This window comes from Dipodomys merriami, unplaced genomic scaffold (genome assembly GCF_024711535.1).
Source record: "Dipodomys merriami isolate MVZ:Mamm:240054 unplaced genomic scaffold, mDipMer1.0.p SCAF_27, whole genome shotgun sequence".
Taxonomy (NCBI): Eukaryota; Metazoa; Chordata; class Mammalia; order Rodentia; family Heteromyidae; genus Dipodomys; species Dipodomys merriami.
In genome coordinates this window covers 13719569-13742543 of record NW_027204159.1, presented here as the reverse complement: position 1 = coordinate 13742543, position 22975 = coordinate 13719569, and the positions used below count along the sequence as shown (strand labels likewise).

The following is a 22975-nucleotide window of genomic DNA, read 5'->3' as shown; positions in this document are numbered from 1 at the left end:
TTTGTTAGCAGTTGGGGTGATAAGAGTTTCTGGTGGTATGTTTTCCCAAAGTGACCCTAGAAATGAAGACCAGGGCCTTGAAAGCCATGAGATGAAAGGACATGTGGATCAGTTGAGATTAAAGTTGAATGAAATATTCTCAAAATTCTCCCATAATTTTCTTTTTTTGACTTTTATACTGGTACTGGGGCTTGAGCTCAGGGCCTGGGCACTGTCCCGTAGCTTTTCTGCTCCAGGCTGGCACTCTTACCACTTGAGGCACATCTCTACAATGGCTTTTATTTGGTGGTTAATTGGAGATGAGTCTCATGGACTTAGGAAAGCTAGCCTGCTCAGGCTGACATCAACCTCAGGTCTCAGCCTTCTGAGTATCTACAATTATAAGCCTGAGCCACTAGCTCCTGGTTCACAATTGCCTTTAAAAAATAGATTTCATAGTTTTTTTTTTAAAAACTATAAGATAATGCAAGGTGAATAATTTTGAAACACATATTAAAAGAGGATGAATGTAGTAAAAATAGATTGTTTGCATCTCTGAAAATTAAACAAGGAAATCTGTGTACCCTGTTTGGGAAGTGGGGGGAAAGGAAGGAGAGGGGCAATGACAGATGGATGACATTGATGGGAACATATTGTCAACATGTGTGGAAATATATCAATGAAATCTCCCTCTGTACAACTCATGTCGGCTAATAACAATACATAGAACTGTACTGACCAGTCTGGAAACTGATGCCTCCCTCCCCATGGAACTTAGGTTCCCCTGAAATGAGGTCGCCTGGAGGGGTCTCACGGATTGCCAGTTAGAATGTAGGAAGAATGAAATTCCCCATCAGAGTCAGGTGACAGAAGACAGCTAAGGACCAGAATGCCAGCATCGTGTGATCTCTGCAGCTTCGAGAACCTCTCGTGTGGTTGTGATTTGGTGTGGTGATAAAGATGTGAACTATGTGCACTCTTTTCCTAGGGGATTTGGTTCTGAAGCAGTTTGGCTTTCTTGCATGGCAGGTGCCTGTCCTGAGACCCATGGACCTGATGGTAGAGGCCACTCCTCGGAGAGTATTTGCCAACGCACACACGTATCACATCAACTCCATATCCGTCAACAGCGACTACGAAACCTACATGTCTGCTGATGACCTGAGGATTAACCTATGGAACTTTGAAATAACCAATCAGAGTTTTAGTATCCTTTCCTTGTGGCCAACGGTCAATTGGCCTGAATCAAGAATACACAGGTATGGCTGGGCTCAGGACAGGGCGGGGAGCAGTCACCACAGCACCACCTGGCACTTAGAAGAGCTTGTTTCTTTTAAAATACATTGGCTCCCATGAGCCTCTTTCACTCTAACAAAATGTTAGGAAAGTGTTGAACTATAAAGGTTGACTAGCTCTGGGTTAGAAGTCTGAATCAATTCTTTCATGAAATAGCATTTGTGTGTTATATGTTGAGATTAAATGTGAATGTGCCAAGAATAACACCCTAACATCCAGTTAGGTTCCTTTCTCTACTAAAGATTTATCAAGAGGCTGGGAAGGTGGCTCAGTGGTAGAGTGCTTGCCTTGCATGCATGAGCCCCTGGGTTTGATTCCCCAGCACACCACATAAGCAGAAAAAGCTGGAAGTGGTGCTGTGGCTCAAGTGGTAGAGCACTAGCCTTGAGCTGAAAAGCTGAGGGACAGAGCCCAGGCCCAGAGTTCAGGCCCCATGACGGACAAAAAAGAAAAAAAGAAAAAGATTTATCAACTGCTGGGGTGGACCAAATAGACAACAATTGGATGAGAGATCCTGTCCCTGGTCCCATAACAATGAAAATAATAGTGGCCATTTATGGAGTGCTGAGCACTTGCATGAGCAACTTGAAGTATTTCTGTCTCTGTGTGTGTGTGTGTGTGTGTCTGTGTCTGTGTCTGTGTCTGTGTCTGTCTGTCTGTCTGAGACTGGGACTCAAACTTACTGATGCTTTTGCTCATTGGCTGGTACGCTACCACCTGAGCCACATCTCCAACACTAAAGTATTTCTTTTTACCTCTTCCTTGGAGTATAAAATGTATGCACAACATAAATTAAACAGCTCAGTGAAATTTCTTTTCCTTTTTATTTTTCCGGGTGCCAGTACTGGGGCTTGAATCCAGAGCCTGGGTGCTGTCCCTTAACTTTTTCACTTAAGGCTAATGATGCTCTACTGCTTGAGCCACAACTCCATTGCCAGCTTTTAGTAGTTAATAGGAGATAAAGAGTCTCACAGACTTTCCTGCCTGGGCTGGTTTTGAACCACAATCCTCAGATCTGAGCCTCCTGAGCTTAGGAAATGTCACAGGTTCCATACAACGGAAAATTCACATCAAAAAAAGATTCACCAGCAATTTTCAAGCCCCCCATACCTCCTTCCCGTGTCTACCCCCTCTGTGGTATATTTGATATGACACCCCTATAATGTAAGCATTATTAGCTCTTAGTTATAGCTCAGAGAAGTTAAGGAACTTGCTGCACGGGTATCTCTGGTGGTGTTTTGCTCCCTTGGTGAATGTCTCCACCCCTCCCCAAACCGGACCCTGTAGTGTAATTCCTCACTCAGTTCCTGATTCTACCACTCAGGCAGCAGAGCACCTGGCCTACGTGCCAGTGTTGTTGTTCTTTTTCATTCACCAGCCCCTCACCCTATCACAACCCAATTTAACCATGAGCCCTGTCAATGTTTTCCTCTAAAAAACATCTAAAAGCAACTCAAGTTTCTATCCTGTCTCTGACCAAGTTGCATTCGTGTCAGTTAGTGAGCTGTTCCCTGTGTGGCTGCAATCTCTCTGGTCTCCTCTCCTCCACAAAACAAACTCCACACCTCTACCAGAATGGACCTTTCATTAAATCCGTATGACATCCTTTCTCCACAAAACAGTCTTGGAGAAGCTTCCCATTGCACTTAAAACCCCAGTTATTTACCGTGGTCTAGAAGAGCCCATTCCATTTTTACTCCCTGACTCCTTCGTTGGTACCTATCATACCACCCTTCCCTAATTCATTCTACTTCCGCCCAACTAATCACTTTTCTGTTCCTAGTAAGCCATGTCTTCCAAGTCCTTGCTCCCGCTGATCCTTCCTTCTGGAATCCTCTGCCCCCAGCATTCATACAGCTACTACAAACCATTACTCAGGCCTTGGTCCAATGCCATCTCCTTGGATGACTCCCCCTCAACTCCCAAGTAGCCACTCATAGCTGTATTCTTGCTATTTTGTCAATAGAAGTGGGTTCTTTACACAATATAGTTTCCCTGAGTAACATTGTAAAGTCTAGGAGAGCAAGACCTTCCCTTGCGCATTCCTGTATTCTGGTGTGTGGCACCTGTGCATATGGAAAGCTGATTGCCTGCAGCAGGTTTTCAGGAGTAGTTATCATCCAGTAGTCAATTGTAATGACATCAAAGCTGCAAATTCGACTTTAAGAGAATAACACTCTGAATGTCCTGATGTCAAACAGATCTCACTAATGCCACCAATGTATAAAAGATGATTTCTCCTATGTAATCCAATATTGATGACCCCCATAGCTAGTAGCACCATGCAATGGGTAACTCAGAGCCTTGGGCCTCTTCCTTCTCACAGCTGTCCCAGATTCACTTGTTTATCTATATGGGGAGGTTATAAAAGACCTCTCAGGAGAGATTCCATGAGCCAGCCTCCAGAATAGGATTCCACTGGCTAGATGTCAATCATATAACCACCTCTACAGCCACCTCTACCTGCAAGGTAGACTGGGGAAATATATTCTAGCTGTGTGCCCTAAGAAGGTATCACAGTGACACCCAGTGTACCCAAGGGTGTTTTAAGCCATGCATCTCTCATCAAGCACTGGCACTTAGGAGATCTATTTAAAGACACCAAGAATTAACCATGAAGACCATGAGCAGCATCTTTTGTTGGTCATAGAGCAGACATGCCACATTGTCTGGACCTGGGAGAACCTGCCTACAGAGCTTTCTGGCACTGCAGCTGCTAATAGAATAAGTGTGGGTGGTGGTTCCCTTTCGTTTTTCCCATCCATTCCAAGAGCCAGAAATCTGCTCGGGCTCAGCCAGCTGTCACTTGGAGCTTCTGCTCTCCCAGTCTAGGTGGCATATTTTTTGAATCTTGCCTCTAGGCCTTCAAAAGGGAGGAAAGTTTCTTAAGCATTTGGGGAGACAGATGCCTTGGGGAGAATGCAAAAGGGGAATATTAAGAGTGCAGTTTAGGTTATATGCTGGAAATGGGTGACAGCCTGCCAGATGCCAGCATACAAATGAGACCCTACCATTCACCCTTAAAGCAGCCGTATGTAAAACAATCATCGTCTTCATGATGGTGATGATAACTGATGTCTATATAGCTCTTTCAACCACACCGCCTTCAGCACCAAAGACAGTACAAACTGGGACCCCTTTGCTTGTTGTCATTGAAGTGTAGCCACCTCTGGGGGGGGGGGGGTAGAAGCCAGCCATTTCTCCAGTCAGCCTCAAGAAAAAAAAAAAAATACCGGCTATCTGGTGTGTCTTAAATTATGTGTTGTTTAGCAACTGTTTTTGTGATGGCTTTTATCTACCAAAGAAGCAGAAGAAACATGACTCAGGAGAGAACAACGTGAGACCACACTTCCCCACCACCACCTCCCCCAGCAAAGCATGGTATCTGCACCACTGGGTGGAGGACAAGTTTCTTCTAAGCAATATGTAGGCTTTTTACCATAATTAGATATTTATAATAGTGTTGGGAAGTACAACCATATCAGACCTGTGAACTCAAAGAAAATGAAGTACATATTGAAATCAACAGGGCATGTGGAAAGTATTACACCAATAGCCAGACACATGGTCTGGAGGTATGGCAAGAAGCCATGGCTCCCAAACCCTAGCATTTAGTGCACAGCATCAGTGTGGAGAACACAGGCTCTGTGGTCCAATCAGCTTACAGTTCTCACCCAGTACTAACACTCCCTCGCTGGGCTAGTTTTTATGTTTCTTAATTTACTCCCTGTGTTATTTCTCCATTTCATCATCTGTAGAAGAGGACTATCGAAAGTGATTGTGGCCAGGCATCAGTGGCTCACACCTGTAATCCTAGCTACTCAGAAGCTGACATCTGAGGATCACGGTTCAAAGCCAGCCCAGCCAGGAAAGTTTGTGAGAGTCTTATCTCCACTTAACCACAAGAAAACTGAAGTGGCACTGTGGCTCAAAGTGGTAGAGCATTAGCCTTGAGCTAAAAGAGCTCAGGGATAGCAGCCAGACCCTGAGTTCAAGGCTTCACTTCTGGCTTTTTGTTGGTTAATTGGAGATAAGAGTCTCATAGATTTGTCTGCCTTGGCTGACTTTGAATCAAGATCTTCAGATCTCAGCCTTCTGGGTAGCTAGGATTACAGAAGTGAGCCACATCAACCAGCTGTATTGAATTGGCAATTTTTATGGTAGCATTTTGAGCAGCTTAGCCTATGTGTGTAGCAAAGTCTGACACTGTAACTTTTAGGTGCTCTCCCAATCATGCCCAGGGTTTCAAGCCAGTTCTGTGTTTCACGTGGCATCAAGGGCTCTATGTCCATCCCTCAGATTGAGCATAGCAGTTGGCAAATATTCCATGGGTATTTACACTTTGGATTTGGTGAAGCTCTTCAGAGATGAATGCTCCTTGGAGTCCTTTTTTCAAGACCTCCGGGGCCTTATCAAATCACCTGTCCTTTCAGCTGACAAAACGTGGGTGCTTAATGCCCAAAGATTAAAATTAGACATTGAGAGAGAAAAAAAATCTCAAAATAATTCCTGTCCCCCAAAAGGGAATGCAATCCTAATGCTTCGCCTTCAAGGCCAAGCTAGCACGATTTTCTACCCTCACAACTGGCAGGCTGACCGCGGGATATGAGAGGCCTCAGCTAGCTTTGAACTGGAGTGGCAGTGCTCTGGGATCCACTGTGCAACTTGGCCAGTCTACCTGTCAGCCTGCAGAAAGGGATTCTCCTTGTCCTCCCTTCCTTGACTAACCTCTCACGGCTTGAAGCAGGGCCAGTTTGCAGAGTCAGCACCATCCGTAGCAAAAGACAACACCAGTAAGGATGTTCAAGACCCATACCACCAATGCATATAAGAGACCTGTGGGCTTATATCACAAAACAGGATGCAAAAAGAAAATTTATTTCACACAGGATTTTTTTCTCAGTGCTTTTGATCATTAAAATCTTTATAAAAACCATTGATAGGGTTTTATTCATTAAAGACAAGAAATTGGAACTTAGAGACAAGCTGGCTTTCAGCTAAGCAACAACAAAATAAACACTGAGCCTCCGTCATCTAAATCCATTTTGTTGTAGTAGTAATATCTAGCACAATATTATCCTGAACTTTACCCATCGAAATTCTCACCTGTCAATTCTCTCACAATACTAAAGCAAGAATACTGTATATTTTTTGTCTGGGGTTTGAACGCAGGGCCTCATATTTGCATAGGGCTGGTGCTCTACCACTTGAACCATGTGTCTAGTCCAGATTTTTGCTGGTCAATTGGAGATAGTATAACAAATATTTCTGCTCTAGTTGGCTTTAAGCCATGTTCCTCTGTACTTCTGTCTACAAAGTCATTAGTGTTTCAGATGAGAACCCACAGCACCCAGTGAAAACAACTATTTTTTAAATGTTTTTATTGTGAAAATACTGTACAGAGGGGTTACAATCACATGTGCAAAATAATGTGTACATTTATTATCAAGCATTGTTGCCTCCTCCTTTGTTTTGTTTTTCCCCTACCATCCCTTCCCTCCCACCTCCACAACTACACTCCCCCTCCCCTAAATTGTAAGTTTGTTTTTCGACATAGCATCTTGTACATCTCATTGTTGCAGTGGGTCCACCTGTATCCCTATTTAAACAATTTGTTTTTTCCCTTCCACTCCCCCAAATTATACCAACATCAAATACAGTGAAAACAGGGCTTATACCATGGGGGAGGGACATACAAAGCAACAAAAACATGATGTGGTACCCTATAAATACTCTAGAAACAATAGCAAGAAAGAAAAAACCACTTGTGTCCTTATCGCTTAACATCATCTTATCTGACCTTTTCTGCTTGGCTCAGACATATACTAATTATTGCAAATAAGGGAAACTATGGGACCTATGTTTCTTTGGGCCTGGCTTACTTCACTTAATATAATTGAAAACAACTATTTTTTAAAGTTATTATTTCTTTGCCTAATAATGTGTGTTCACTGTAAATATTTTAGAAAAAGGAAAGTGATCAATAATCTCACTGCTGATTTTTACTGAATATGCATTGTGTTAATGTCATCATTTCAACAATGCTAGCTTATTCATCACACAGAGTTAGAATAAGAGAAAAAGAAAAGAGGAGAGAGAGAGAGAGAGAGAGAGAGAGAGAGAGGAGAGAGAGAGAGAGAGAGGAGAGGAGAGAGAGAGGAGAGAGAGAGAGGAACAAAAGCCAAAAAAGAAAAGAAAGAATCAAACTCTTGGTCTCCCCAGGAACCTTTCTCCTATCCAGTTTAGGACACAAACACAAACTACACAGACACACAGACTTCCCCTCTGTCTCTACTTTTTGTATTTGGTTGTTATCTCTGTCTAAGATGCTACATAGTCTATTTACTTACATCATTTGTTGACCAGAGTCCCCTAACATAAAGAATCTATAGGAACAGGGGGATAAGGGGTGTGCTTTGGTTACTGCTGCATTCCTTGCATCTACAGATGCTTTGGGAGCATCTGTAGAGTACTGGAACAGATAGATGAAGTTAATGTAACCCCGCTAATAAGGGAAAACCTACATACTAACTTTAAAATTGAATCTCCTTCGAAGATACAGCTGTATTTCCTTCCTTTAGCTTCTCTTAGTCAACCCATTTTTAAGTGTTGCTAGTATCAGACTACAGTATATATTTTGTGCCTAACTTTCATCACCTAAAATATCATAAACATAAAAAGTTCTTTAAGCCATCCTAAAACACTACAACTGCATTCAAAGCAAGTGTGGAGATGGCACTAATTGAAAAGAAACATAATCATAGTCCTACCTTGATAGAGATATCAATAATATTTCATGTCCTTCTTTTTTAGCTCAACATTTTCCAAGTATAAGTCTAAAATGAACTGTTAGAATTTTGAATCCAGTGGGTTTAATAGCCTTAGAACTTTCTCTGCCAAAAAAAAAAAAATGAGTAAGCTCAGAACCAGTGGCTCACGCCTATAATCCTAGCTATTCAGGAGGCTGAGTTCTGAGGCTCATGGTTTAGAGACAGCCAAGGCCAAGTCTATGAGACCTTTATCTCCAATTAACTAGCAAAAAGCCAGAAGTACAGCTGTGGCTCAAGTGGTGGTAGAATGCTAGCCTTGATCAAAAAAAGCTCAGGGATAGCACCCAGGCCCTGAATTCAAGCTCCAGGACTGGCACAAAAAAAAATTTTTTAATGAGATAAATAAAACTTAAGTACTTCTTAAATTAGTAAGTGCTTGAGTAAGTTGAAGTTGACTTTGTGTGTCAAGAGCTTGGATTGTCTACAGTTGGATTAGGTAGATGATTTTTATTTTCTGGTCCTAGGGCTTGAACTCAGGGCCTGGGCACTGTCCCTGAACTTCTTTATACTCAAGGTAGCACTCTACCACTTGAGCCACAGCACCACTTCCAGCTTTTTCTAAGTAGTTTATTAGAGATAAGAATTTCACAGACTTTCCTGCTGGGGCTGGCTTTGAACCACAATCCTCAAATCTCAGCCTCCTGAATGGCTAGGCTTACAGGCGTGAGCCACTGGCTTAGGGAGATGATTTTTAAACAGCCTCACACTCCCCTTACCTCATGCCCTGATCTGTTCCCTTCCCTCACCCCACCGCTGACATAATTCATGGTTCTGGCTTCTTATTTGTTTGAAGCAGATCCCTGCAGGGATGACCTCTCAGTGTCTTCAATTATTATTTTAAATGATGCCTGAGGCTAGTGCCTGGCACAGTAGTCCCTTCACCTTCCCACCTCTGGCTTCCAAGCCTGGGAGCTCAGCTGCCAAACTGCCGGTAACCCCTCCGGTCCTCAGAGAGGCCCCCAGAGTCCCAGCAGAGCTCCAGATTAACCCCTTTTGTTAGCAGAGGTAATTTGCCTGGGTTTAGCATTTATAAGAATGCCTTAAGCAGTTAGGGTCAGAGAGAACAGATCTGTCAAGCCCCAGGGTTAACTTAATAGCAATCTGTTGGGTGTCTAGATTGTATATTAGCTGCGGGGGGGGGGGGGGGGCGGTTAGGGCAGGGGAGGGAGTCAGTGTTATCTTTTGCTTTTGCACTTTAGTTCTTTGGGGCAATGAGAGAGTAGTTTAGATGGAGAGTTCTAAAGGATAAGGTAGAGAAAATTGACTGTCAAAAAGCATCTTCCATTTTCCAGATAATACAGGGAGGCATGCACTGCTCATCACCTTTTTCCATCCTTTCTAACCCATAGGGGAGACTGTATATGCTAAAATGCTTTAAAAAAAAAAACAGCCTGAGGAAATGTCTTGGTTTTTTAGGAAATGCAGTGAACTTTTCTCCCTTCTTCCCTATACACCACTGACAACTAGACCCTCTCCTGCATGTTTCATGAACTCAGCAAGTCCTGTATTAGAAAACAAGTCAAGAAACCCCTCATCAGGTTTTTGTCCCAACTTCTAGCTCAAAAACAAAATCCATTCAGCTGGGTACCACTGGCTCATGCCTATAATCGTAGCTACTCAGGAAGCTGAGCTCTAAGGAAAGTCCATGAGACTCTTTATTTCCAATTTACCAGGAAAATGTCAGAAGTGGAACTGAGGCTGGAGTGACAGCCTTGAGTGGATAAAAACTAAGGGATAGCTCCTAGGCCCTGAATTCAAGCCCCTGCTTTGGCAAAAATGAAGAAAAAAGAAAAAAAAATACCTTTCTAGGACATAAAAATTCTGGTTGTAGAAAACATCACCCAAGTGATGGGTGAGTTAGGGCACAGACCTAAAGCAGAGGAGACAAATTTCCCTCTTGGATTGGCCAGACCTCCCTCCTTTCACACTCAGAAAGATTGGTTCGGGGGCTGGGAAGGTGACTCAGTGGTAGAGCACTTGCCTTGCATGCATGAGGCCCTGGGTTCAATTCCTCAGCACCACATAAGCAAAAAGAAAACAAAGCCGGAAGTGGCGCTGTGGCTCAAGTGGTAGAGCGCTAGCCTTGAGCTGAAGAGCTGAGGGACAGCGCCCAGGCCCAGAGTTCAGACCCACGACTGGACCAAAAAAAAAAAAAGAAAGATTGGTTCGGTGGAGCTATACCTCTCAAGAGGAAGAAACAGTGGCACTGAGCAGAATCTATGAGCATCCCCTTACCCTCCCGGCCCCGGGAAAGTGTCCTTGATGCAGGCAATGTGCCTGCCACTTTGTTTTCACATGTTCTGACTGCAGGGCTTTATTTTTAGGTGGGGAAAAAATAGCTGTGGCTGTAGCACCTCCCCCTCCCACCCAGCAAAGATGTCTTCCAGTTCAGCTTGTTTTTCTGAGCTATCCTGGTAGAGGTTGAGAAAGCTGACACCAGATTTTCTTCCCCTATTTTGGGAAATGAGAAACCAGCTCTCTGGCACCCGTAGGACATCAAGACTTTGTGGAGGGTGATGAAATCTGACAATCGCTGAACACTGGGTTCTGCATACCCCCCCTCACCCCCCCCACCCCATGCTGTGGCTGCAGAGCCCAAGGCCCAGATCAGCAGCTGGGAAGGACCACAGAGCCTCAGCCTGCAGACTCCCGAGCAGCCAGAAGTGCTCCTGGGTGTGTACTAACTACACTCTTGTTTGTAACTCTGACAGAAGTGAAGCTGGAAGGTGGTATTTTTGTGAATCCAAGAATCCACATGCCCTAGAGACCCAAGTCAGATTTGTATCTGGGTTTGTTAGGGAAGATTGTACCAAGATGTAATGTTAGCTTGGTCTTAAAACTAATTTTAGAAAGAACCCAACAGGATAATTGAAGGGGAAGTAGGCACAGCCAAGTACAAAGCCATTGTTGTAACAAATTGCATGTTGGACTAGCTCTAGCAGGAGCATAGGTGATATTTTATAGGAGGTGGCTAGTAGAACTAAGAATATCAGTGTGTTTGTCCCCAACTCACATCTGAAGCAGGGATTGTGCTTAATGAAGAGCATCTGTAGGATAGTCGGTGACAATTATTGCTTATTGATTCAATGCATTGCTTTGCATAGACATTTGCATTTTAATTGTTACACATTTGTTTTCATGTAGATAATTAAATGTAACTTAGCTCATGATATTATGAACATTGGGTTCTTGCTTCGATGAGACTAAGTTGAGAAAAACAAAGCAAGCCAACCTAAAGATAATTTGAAGATAATCATATTAAGTTAAAAAAAAAAAAGGCTGCTGGGTGCAAAAGCTGAAGCCTGTAATCCTAACTACTTGGGAGATGGAAATGAGGTTTACAGTTCAAAGCCAGCTTGTGCATAAAAGTTCAAGGGACTCCATCTCAATCAATGGCTGAGCACAGATGCCCACCTTTTATCCCAGATTATAGAGGAAGCACAAAGGCTGGGTTTAGTGGCACAGGCCCATCATCCCCAAAGCACAAGTAGAAGGATTGCAGCCCAGGCTAACTTGGACATAAAACAAGACCTTCCCTTAAAAATAACCAATGCAAAAAGGGTTGGGGGTATGGCTCAAGTGGTAGAGCACCTGCCTAGCAGTTGTATGGCCATAAATTCAAAAATAAAGAAAAACCTACTCAGGACTACCGAGCTGAGGCTAAAATTACAAAGAGGGCCACTGTGGTCAAAGTTACTGTGGAAAACATCCACATCACAGAGTGTGATTCCTTCTAGAAAGGTGTTGGGTCCAAACTTCTGCCCCAGCCAGGTGGCTTGTAGGTTCTTGTTAGGGGTATGAAAGGATCCCTGCAGACTCGTTTCTTCATCGATGCCAGATACTTCACAGAGGGTATTCACCCCCACTGAATCACCTTCACAGACACAAAGCTGAGTTCCATTCTTATCTAAGGATGTGTCCTTAAAAAAAAATAGATGTACAGACTTTTAACTCCTGTTTCCGGCATGGGGAGCAGGAAACAGCTTTTCTCCTTTTTCATCTCTCTCTACTTCATCTTGTTTACTAGAATAAAGCTTTTCTAACATACACACAAAAAAATAGAGGTATAATCTTGATCAGAGAGGAAAATACTGAAGAAAAACATGATACAACTAAGAGCGTGCTAGCTTTATGGAAACACACTCCATAGGAGCCAGGTCTCTCCAGCCACATGTAAGTGGCCTTGTTTCTGATACTTAAACTCCCACCAGACCATCAAAGAAAAATCACAGCTCGTGGAGACAAGAGGGCCTGTACATCCAATTCTGCATGGTTATGAAACAGCCCCAGGTTTTGCACCAGGAGTGAAATCTAAATGTTGTCACTCACCAGCCATCTGTTTTTAGGCAGGTTATTTCGTGAGTCCATTTCTACCTCCACAAATGGCTGTCAAGAAAGTATTGCTTATACAAATTGTCATGAGAAGTACAAGATATACTTTGCCAGTGAATGCCCTATACTAAGTGCTCAATAAACAGTGGCAGCCATTGTTGTCACTATCACCATATTATTAAGCAAGGTCGTGGAGGCTTTCATGGAAAAGATTTGCCATCTGCTATAGAGATTGTTTGCCAGTCTAGGAGTCTAGGTGACATTCAAACAAAGTGAATCATTTGATTGGAATAGAACTAGTTCTTTACTATCAGGAAACAGGCAGAAAAAAGTATTTATAACATGCCTGGCACAAATTATGCCTGTCATCCTAGCTACTCAGGAAGCTAAGATCTGAGGATTGCAGTTCAAAGCCTGCCCAGGCAAGCAAGTCCATTCAAACTTTTACCCCCAACTAACCACTAAAAGGCCAGAAGCGAAACTATGGTTCAAGTGGTAGTGTGCTGATCTTGAGCAAAAAAAAGCTCAAGGACAGCTCAGGGCTCAAAAAAGCTCAGGGACAGGTCCTGGGTTCAAGACCTAGTGCCAGCACATGCATACACACACAGCAAGTCTTTGCAGGTTGGCTTATTTTATTTAGCATGACAGTGTGAGCAGATGACATTGATCTTGCATCGATGTCTTCTACAAGTCTGAAAGGCCTGAACCATGATAAGGAGTCAGGAGACCTGAGTTCCAATGCAGCCTCTGACTACTCAGGAACTGTGGTCCGTTAGGGTACCTGAGCCTTACGTATTTGAAACTAGAACCATTTTCCTGCAGTCAGGGTTGCCAAGAAGCCCATCCTGTGTGTGTCCAAAGCTGCCCTGCTCCACTCCCAGCGTGGGTGCTGTAGTTTACCCTCCCCCCTGCCCATTGCTCCCATTCCCTCCTTGACTCGCCTGTGCCAGACATCGTGGACATCAAGCCGGCCAACATGGAGGAGCTCACAGAGGTGATCACGGCGGCTGAGTTTCACCCGCACCACTGCAACACCTTCGTGTACAGCAGCAGCAAAGGGACAATCCGGCTGTGCGACATGCGGGCGTCGGCCCTGTGTGACAGGCACACCAAGTGTGAGTTGCAGAAGGGGCGAGGGCTGGGAGAGGGGCTGGACTCTGACACATGGGAGGAGGGGGCCACCAGGCAAGGGTCGGGTCTCACTGGATACATGGTTAACCTGACTCAGAAGTGGGCTGGATGGTCAGCGTTTCCATAGAGACAAAACCCTCCTATTCCACTCCACACCACGCAAGTGCAGAGGTGAGGCCAGCGGGCAGGAGTTTAAACAATCACAATAGTCATCTTGTCAGTTACATGCTGAGATGTCACTCACGCTGTGGCAGGGACAGGACAGTAGTCTTCAGGAACAGCCAGGGAGACTGTGAAAGGGGGGGGCTGGGCCGGAAGGCGGCATGGACCCCAGGAGAGACTATGGTCAGATCTTGGCATCAGAGTGAATGGGATTTCAGGGGACAGAGGATTGTACAGCCAAGAACAGCAACTGGGGAAGGAGCTTGTGACTCCTTAGAAAAACCTAGGCTTTGGGAACCAGCACCCTAAAAGTGGTTCTAGTGGGCATTAAAGCCCCCATTGGGGACTTAGCTCAGTGCACAACCAGGCTCGTGGCACTCAGGTGGCCCTGGAGGTGTTGAGGGCGCTGAGCCAGCAGAGCAGGCTGAGGGCTAGCACCCAGTGCTGGCTGGAAGTGTGGAAGGCAGCCTCAATGCTGTGGGCAACTCCATGGTGTGCAGAAGGACAGGGTTATGTAGCATAGAGTTGTGAGCAAAATAGTGTGGCAGGCAGCAGTGGAGGGTTAGGTGGCACGGAACCACAGGTGTGGCTTTACACCCATGGAGCCATTTGGGACCTTGATACGGGGTGAAGCTGTGTGAGGTTACTTTGTATGGGGCTGGGCTGGGGTGGGGTGCAGATGCCCAGGGTCATGTACCATTGTGTGAGGCTATACCTCGTGCAGGTGAATAGGGGTTTCAAAGCATGTGTGGTGCTACACTGGGCTGGCATGGCATGTCCACCACGTGTGCAGGTATGTGGGGGTCACGCATCTGCAGGTGCATAAGGATAATGAAGCATGCGGGTCTGCGGTGCAGCCACGTAGGACTAGGTCATGTGCACCCACCAGAATGCTCAGGTACGGCGAAACTGCGGGTGCCCCCTCACCTGCAGATGATGTTCTGTACTCCAGTCTAGAGCGGAGTCAGAAATGAAGTCCACCTCCCCTTCTAGTGTTGAGTTTCTATCCTGTGACGTGTGGATGATCTGAAGGGTCCACCCTGGTGGCTGTGAAGAGGGGAGGGACCTGATCTCACTCTCCTTTGCTTACTTCTGGGGTGGGGGAGGGAGGGGAGGGGAGGGGGGGAGGACGGGATGTGCACAGAGGAGCCATGCACATGGTTCTCCCCTGCTTCCCCTTTTAGCTGTCATCCCCTTCCCACATCCTTCTTTCGCATCTTCTGTCTTATAGGAAGCAGGTAAGGTAATCCACACAGCCACCTCATGCATTGGTCCTCAGATTAGATGAGATCTGTGTGTTTAAAAATTCAGCTATTTTCTATTCCATTTTTTTCCCATACTTAGCTTACATTGGATCACCCATATTTCAAGTGTTCAAAAGCCAAGAATGGCTAGAGGTTAACCGTATTAGGGCAAATTTGGTACATTCTGTTATTGTAGAAAATTCTAGAGGGTTCTGCTGGCTGCAAGAGCACATGGACTGTTCTGTCTTATTCATATCTGCTTCTCTAGCACCCTTCCTACTGCCTGGCCCAGCCCAGGTGCTTCTGAAATAATGATGTTTTGCTAGAGTTGGTCTTTGAGCAGTATATTTACGTATGCTGACAAGGAGGAAACATTCGATGCAGAAGGATCAGCATATGCAGAGATACCGAGGCATCAAAAATAACACATTTGTGGAGGTGTTCAGTGACTGGTATGGCTGGTTTGCAGGGAATGACTGTCCATATTCCCTAGGTCATATGGTTATGAATAACTCCACCCCCCCCATTGCATTGTGGGGTCAAATCTGTAAATAGCAACCAAAATAATCAGGGATGTCAAGTGATCTAAACTGGTTTTTAGAGGAAGAGTTTGGACAGAAGGAAGATGATGGAAGGTAAGTTCTGGCTGCCATAGTAAGGAGACTAAATGACTAGGGATGATACGGTAGCTTGTCACAGAGTTCTTTGGGGAAATGAGTCCACACTGTGCATCGTGGGTTTTCTAGCAGCAGCCCTGGCCTTGCCCACTGGATGCCCATAGCACAAGCCCAATTGTGACAGCAAAAAAAACAAAAGTGACCTTAACATTAAACCTGAATCTCTGAAACTACTGCAGGACAGAGTAGGAGAGACACTTGAACTAATAGGCACAGGAAGGAACTTCCTGAACAGAGTCCCAGGGTCACAACAAATTGGAGAGAGACTCGACAAATGGGACTACCTTAAAATAAAAAGCTTCTGCACAGATAAAGCTATCGCAACCAAGCTAGAAAGACAACCAACTAATTGGGAAAAAATATTTACCAGCAATATATCAGACAAGGGGTTAACATCCTGTATATACAGGGAACTCAAGAAACTAATCCCTCCCAAACCCAACAAACCAATTACTAAATGGGCAAGGGAACTAAAGAGGGACTTCTCAAATGAAGAAATAAAAATGGCAAAGAAACACATGAGGAAATGTTCATCATCCCTGGTGGTGAAGGAAATGCAAATAAAGACAACCCTGAGATACCACCTTACCCCAGTCAGAATGTCCCACATCCACAAATCAGCCAACGACAAATGCTGGAGGGGATGTGGAGAACGAGGAACGCTATTACACTGCTGGTGGGAATGTACACTCATACAACCACTTTGGAAAGCAGTCTGGAGGGTCCTTAGAAAGCTAAAGATTGACCTCCCTTACGACCCAGTCATACCACTTCTAGGCATCTACCCTGAACAACAGGAACCAATATACAAAGACACATGCACCTCCATGTTTATTGCAGCACTGTTCGCAATAGCTAGGATATGGAAACAACCTAGATGCCCCACCACAGATGAATGGATCCAAAAATTGTGGTATCTATACACAATGGAATATTATGCAGCCATTAGAAATGACAAAATAATGGCATTTGCAGGGAAATGGATGGAGCTAGAAGGAATCATGTTGAGCGAGGTAAGCCAAGAACGAAGAGACAAACAGTACATGGTCTCCCTGATAAGTGGATGATGAATCCAAAATGTTAGGTGATATGACAAAACTAACAGGACTTAAGAAACAAAGAACTCCCACTCATCTGGTTGAACCACTACTAAATATCCCCATGCTGCTGATCACATATATGGTATATAACATATGAGCACCGTTATATATTACAGACTGTGATAGACAATTTGCTCCAGGAAAGTTAGAATGAACTTGTGACTTTAAATGAGCATCATTATTCCACAATACTGTGAATTTCCGGAAATTAAGTAATCACTTAATCACGATCAAAAAAAAAAAAAAAAAAAAAAAGAACCTTGAGGAAGGGAGGGAGGGAGGGGATGGTAGGGGGAAAACAATGGAGGGGGTAACAATGTTCAAGAGGAAGTGGAAGTGTACTCATTACCTCACTCATGTAACTGTAACCCTCTGTATAGTATCTCTACAATAAAAAAATTAAAAAAAAATAAAAAAATAAAAAAATAAAAAAATAAAAAAAAATAAAAAAACAAAAGTGTCCAGACATTGTGACCTATTCCATAGGAATGGTCTAGGCCCAGTCACCCCATATAGAAATCTACATAGGACCCAATCAAGTGAGAAACAGAATGAAAGGTTTCAGACGGTAGGTGCAGAATGAACAGAATCCTGAGGTTAATAATGAGTACCTGGAATCCTGAGAGAGAGAATGAGTCAGGCTCAGAGGAAAAGAGGAGGGTTGAGTTGCTGTGGTAGTTTGTGTGATGTCGGTGTGACATTGGTCCTTGAAGATGAGAGTCAGAATATATTCATCCAGCCAGCCATCAAGTACCTACTTCACACCCATCACTGGGGATTCTGTACTGAGGGGTTACAAATACATGAGTAAGGTAAGGAGTACATTTCCTATCAAGCACTGTTACCCCTCCCCATCCTTCTTACATGTCCATGTCCAGCAATCCTAGGTCCAAGCCATAAGCCCCACTGCCATGAAAGAATAGCACAAAGGCAATGCAGCCTCTCTGGTGCCCTGGGCAGGGCTTGTCAATCAGCCAGGGCAGACAGCACATGCCTAGCCCATTCCAGCCATCCAAGGGAGGTGCCAATCGTACCACCTAAGATTTTCACTTTGTGTGTGTGCATGCACACATGCAGATGTGCCAGTCCTAAAGCTTGACTTCAGTGTCAAGCTAGTCCCTGAGTGCTAGTCCTAGTGCTCTACCACTTGAGCTATAGCTCCATGTCCAGCTTTTTTTTTTAATGGTTAATTGGAAATAATAGTCTCACAGACTTTCCTACCCAGGCTGGCTTTGAACTTTGATCCTCAGATCTCAGCCTCCTAAGTATCTAGGAGCCCTGTGTCACCAGCACCAGCCGTCTTTAACTTTTCCTTTTTCAACAAGCTTAACAAGGATTAGTAGGGATAAATAGGATAAAGTGGGGAGATACAAGACAAAGAGGAAGTTACTCAAAATGGTGGTTCTGGCCATATTTCAAGTCTTACATTTCTGTCTAAAGTTTTATTTGAATTCTGCATAATATACCCATAAAATGTCTATTTTTGTTTTAATAATCTTCTAAAGCAATGTTCCCCAAAGATGTAACATTGTTCATATATCTTCCTATGCTTCATGGTACACCTCAAATCCTACCCAGCCCTCTTGGACCCCTAAAAATCTGTGCACAGATCTGAGCTTCAGAAGCTCATTTCCAGCTGTGTAAGGGTGATCTGAGTCACTCAGCTGAGATGAGAGGTGTTTGGAGTTTGGTATTACAAAAGATTTGTGCAGTGTAGTGTCGGAAAGCTTTACTTGAGCCTCAATATAAGGGACAACTCATAACAGAATAGCCTGTGACTGTGGAGATCAGAAAGAAGGGGACAGATAAAGAGACATGTGTAGATCCATGTGTGTTACCAGTGATGTTACAGGACGGCTTTGTCCACACATAGAAATGGTCGGTATTGCTGAGTGTCAGGGACAGTGATCCATTTGGTTAACATCAGATGGCCAAAGCCTGACACGTAAGTAGATATTTAGTCAATAGATGAATTTATTCCCCCAAACTGGCACACATGGCATGCGGGAATGGGGGCACTGGGAAGCTGCAGCAGACAGTGAAGCAGCAGGGTTCAGGTGAGACATGTTGAGTGTGAGGTGACATTAGCGGCTCATGGATTATGAAGGCAGGACCAGGCTGGAGGTCACTAACCCAGGGATATGCCAGGGGAGGGCAAGGAGCCCCAGTGTCCTCCCAGCCCAATGTGCCAGCTACTACATGTAAGGGAGACCCTGGTATTGGGGAACAAACTCACCAAGAAGCTTTATGGCTTTGGAACTCAGGATGACGGAAGGGGATGTCTTTAGGTTTTGGAGCGAGATCAATTTAGAAGAGATGCTCTGGGAGTTAGCTCAGGTCCGTAATCCCAGTGATGCAGGAGACAGAGGCAAGTAAGAAGATTACGATGCTGAGGGGCCCACCCAGGCAACAAGTTCTAGAGCCCATCTGAAAACTAATAAGCAACAAGGGCTAGGGAGTGATTTGAGTGGTGCTTGCCTAGTACACATGAGGCCCTGAGTTCAAAATCATACACACACACACACACACACACACACACACACACACACACACACACACACACACACACACACACACACACACACACACACACACACACACACACACACACACACACACACACACACACACACACACACGATAGTTTGGGACCAGAGCTCAGCCCTGATGCTCGGTGCCTGTGTGTTACCTGGCAAGTAATTTAGCCTCTGAGCTCCAGGTTCCTCCTGTGAAAACGGAAGGATTAAGGGCAATGTCACAGGGCTGTCAGCCATGGAAGCCCCATCCCACCCTACTGGACACAGAGACAGTGCACAGTTATCACAGCTCTTCTTCCTGAGTCCCTCTGTCCAGCCTGCAGCTCAAAGTTGTTCAGATATGGGAGGTGCCATTCATTTTTCATTTCATTTCTTAATATTCATTGAGCACATATATGACATATAACAGGCACTCTGTTAGATTCTGGAACACCTTGATGAGCAAAAAAGCAGATAAAGTTTCCTCTCTCTTAGAACTTACTGTGTTAGGATTCTCCAAACAAGACCAAGTTGTAAGGGGAGGGTTAGAGCTAGGGGTTCGGGTATTACAAGAATTGACCTAGATAATGATTATGAAAGACATCAGGGTGAAGGCCCAGGAGAGCCAACATTCCAGTCCAGACCCAAGGGAGCCAAGCAAGTGCCCAGCAGCAAGGCAGCCATGGAGAGAGGAAGTCCCTTCCACTCAGTAGGGCCAGCCTCTCTCTACTCAGGCCTTCAACTGATTGGATGAGGCCCAACTGCATGATGGAAGGCAGTGTACTGTACTCATTTCAACATTAAACTCGTCTAAAAATACCCATAGTGACCATCTGGCCAAATATCTGGTCACCCCATGACCCAGTCAAGTTAACCTATGAAATGATCACTTTGTGGAGAAAGACCTGCTAACTAGAGAATCACACAAAGCTATGCACCTATCATAAGTGATGTGAAACAGGCCTGTGGTGCTGCATGGGTGTGGAGGTGTGAACAGGACTCACAAGGCAATGACTGTTGATCTGAGATGTAAAGACCCAGAAATAGGAAGAGGGAACATACACACACACACACACACACACACACACACACACACACACACACACACACACACACACACACACACACACACACACACACACACACACACACACACACACACGAACACAGGTGCGCATGCACGTGCACACAGACCCTCAGGGCCTGCTCCTCCCTACAGCTTGAGCCCCACACAGTCCTGGGGGAAATCCCTAGAGTAGTCCAGGAGTTAGCAAGTGGCCTGCAGGCTCTGCCCAGCCCTGCCTCCCCACACCCCGAAGCAGCAGCAGCAGCAGCAGCAGCAGCTGAGGTCTCCATTGCCAGCGATCAGCAGGCTAATCTAATTACGCAGCAGACAGAATTCGTTTTCCTGACTCGTCCAAAGCGCTGACCTTCTTGGGTGCAAAGCTCTCTTTGTTGAGCTGTTCCTGCAGCCCCAGCTCCTGCCGGCTGGGAAAACAAGTTCAGTATGACCTCTCGCCTGACATTTCATATTGATTCTCTCCATGCTCCTCACACGCCAGCCTGCAGCAGAGCGCGGTGCAGCCGAGGTGGGCGCTGGCACCGAGACGGTTCATCAGAGTTCAAAATGAAAAGCAACATTGGCTTTGGGAGATGAGCTCTGAGGAGGGTATTTAATAACCGTCGGCATTTAATCAGAATGCAGACGAAGAGCGTGTGATCGGAGCTGCATATATTAATTTCCATATGTCCCTCGCGCTGCACGCTCAGCAGGGGCTGGGAGGGGTGATTCCTCCTCTCCATTTTCATTTTTTTTTTTCTGCTGCTCCGGGTGGTAGCCACAAGGGCTTTCTGTGGTGTGAGATGCCTGAAACAAGGTGGTGCTGAGGGCAGCAGGCTCGGCTCGGGGCTCAGGTCAAGAAACTAGCCAGCTATGGTAAACATGAACCTGAAAAATGAAATAGGGCTTAAATCTGAATTCCTTTCCAGCCCCCACCCCATCGCCCCACCTTGGCTTCAGCCCACCTATCTACCCTCAGCTCCCAGGCACCTCAACACACTGGCCTGCTTGCTGGGCCTGCAGAACTCTTAGTTATTTCCTGCCTCGGGGCGTTTGCACAGGCTCTTCCTGTGCCAGGAAGGCTTTTACACTGCAGCCCCCACTTGGCATAGTGCCTAACATGGAAGGGACTGAATGTCCATGGTTCAAAAGGCAGCAAGGTGGCCCAAGACAGAAGGTACCTATTCGTCTATCAAGAATGGTGTTAGCAGTTTTGCAAAATAAGGGGCTTAAATGAGAAGTCTCCAGTGTCTCAGAGTTCTTGATGAGGTGCAGGTCTCTACATGGCAAGGGTGGAAAGATGGTGGAGGTGGCCACACAGTGTGGCTCTTACAGGATTGTTGAGCCTCTGTGCTGGAGTCCTTTGGTCCTCTGCTTCCTCTGGCTTTAGGACAATGCCACCTGTGTGCTTTCCATGGTGCTGAAAGTTTTCGTTTGAATGGAGGGGATTTTCATTGATGTCAGAGGCTGTAAGGAGCCTGTCCCCTCCTCAAAAGTGTCACCCTCCTGGTTGTGGGAGTGGGGGCAAAAGTCTTAATAAGTAGAATTTGTTTTAACAGCATAAAGGAAAGTGGTTAGATTGCCAGACAGGACTGAAAATAGACAACAGAGGTTCTTACAGAGTCCCACAGACTGGACTTCTAAGGGCTTGTGGGCACAGTAATGATGGATGTTGCTTAGGCTCTGCAGTAAAGCAAACACAGCAAGGTGGAGTCCAGTGTGCACACAAGGACCAGCAGGAACTGTGTGACCAGGGCCATGGCAGAAACTCGGCAGCTTCTCTGCTCTGCTGGCTCATTTGCACAGAGATGGTGAATACCAGGAGGACCCAGCAGGGCCTCTGCTCCAGAGCAGACCCAACCCAAGAGCACTGTACTCTCTGCAGTCCCTGATATGTGGAGCCCCACATGCTGTTCCCAGCATGCCCAGGCCAGGCATTTTTCTCTTTTTTTCTTTGCTTTATTTTTTTCCATGCATTGAACTAGACTGATGGTTGTGAGTAAGGGCACTCTGACTGGACCAAAGGCAGGGGAAGAAATGAGGTGGAGCCCCCTCAGTTTAGACACCCATACAAAAGGCTCTTGGTGAATAGATCTTGCAGGTACCTGTGAGGATTCAGTGTAGGAAGTCAGATGGGTTACCAGGTTGGTTGGGATTGTGTTACTGCCTCACCTCTCTACCATGAGCGTCTTCTAAGAAGAACAGAAGGGATAGCAGTAGTGGTGGAAGTGGGGATGTCACTACAGGTTGCAGGGAAACCCTGATATTTAAGAATGTCCAGGTAGCAAGCCCAGGAAATGTCTGAGCTGATTCCATCCCCATGCCAATGCTAGGAGGGATATGATGAGCAAGACAAGCAGTGAAGAAAGGAAACAATGACACACTTACGGCCACCTAGGAGTGAGTGACAAGGCCAGGGTTTGATCCAAACCTGTTAGCTTCACAGAATGCTGGGAATCACCCTTGGTAAGGATTTGTTCAGCATCGGCTGGCTCCGGCCTTCAAGGAGCTGATTCAAGAAGGGAGTGATGAGAATAAACGTATTCACGCAAACCAGATAAAAATTTCCAGCAGTGATTGAACTGCAACAGAAAGCCAATGAGGTTCAGAGAATGGCAGCGGTGCAACTGTTTTCATACGGTGGAGTT

General features: G+C 45.3%; 1 protein-coding gene across 10 annotated transcripts in view; it reads left to right on the top strand.

The window, feature by feature from the left end:
- The window catches only part of Ppp2r2b (protein phosphatase 2 regulatory subunit Bbeta), a 437725-nt gene that overhangs the window by 383435 nt on the left and 31315 nt on the right, over nt 1-22975 (top strand). For all 10 annotated transcript variants that reach the window (XM_070036318.1, XM_070036326.1, XM_070036328.1 and 7 more), the window contains 2 exons: nt 1009-1186; nt 13388-13552. In XM_070036318.1, the coding sequence (XP_069892419.1) occupies nt 1009-1186; nt 13388-13552 (343 nt within the window). The remainder of the gene's footprint in view (nt 1-1008; nt 1187-13387; nt 13553-22975) is intronic.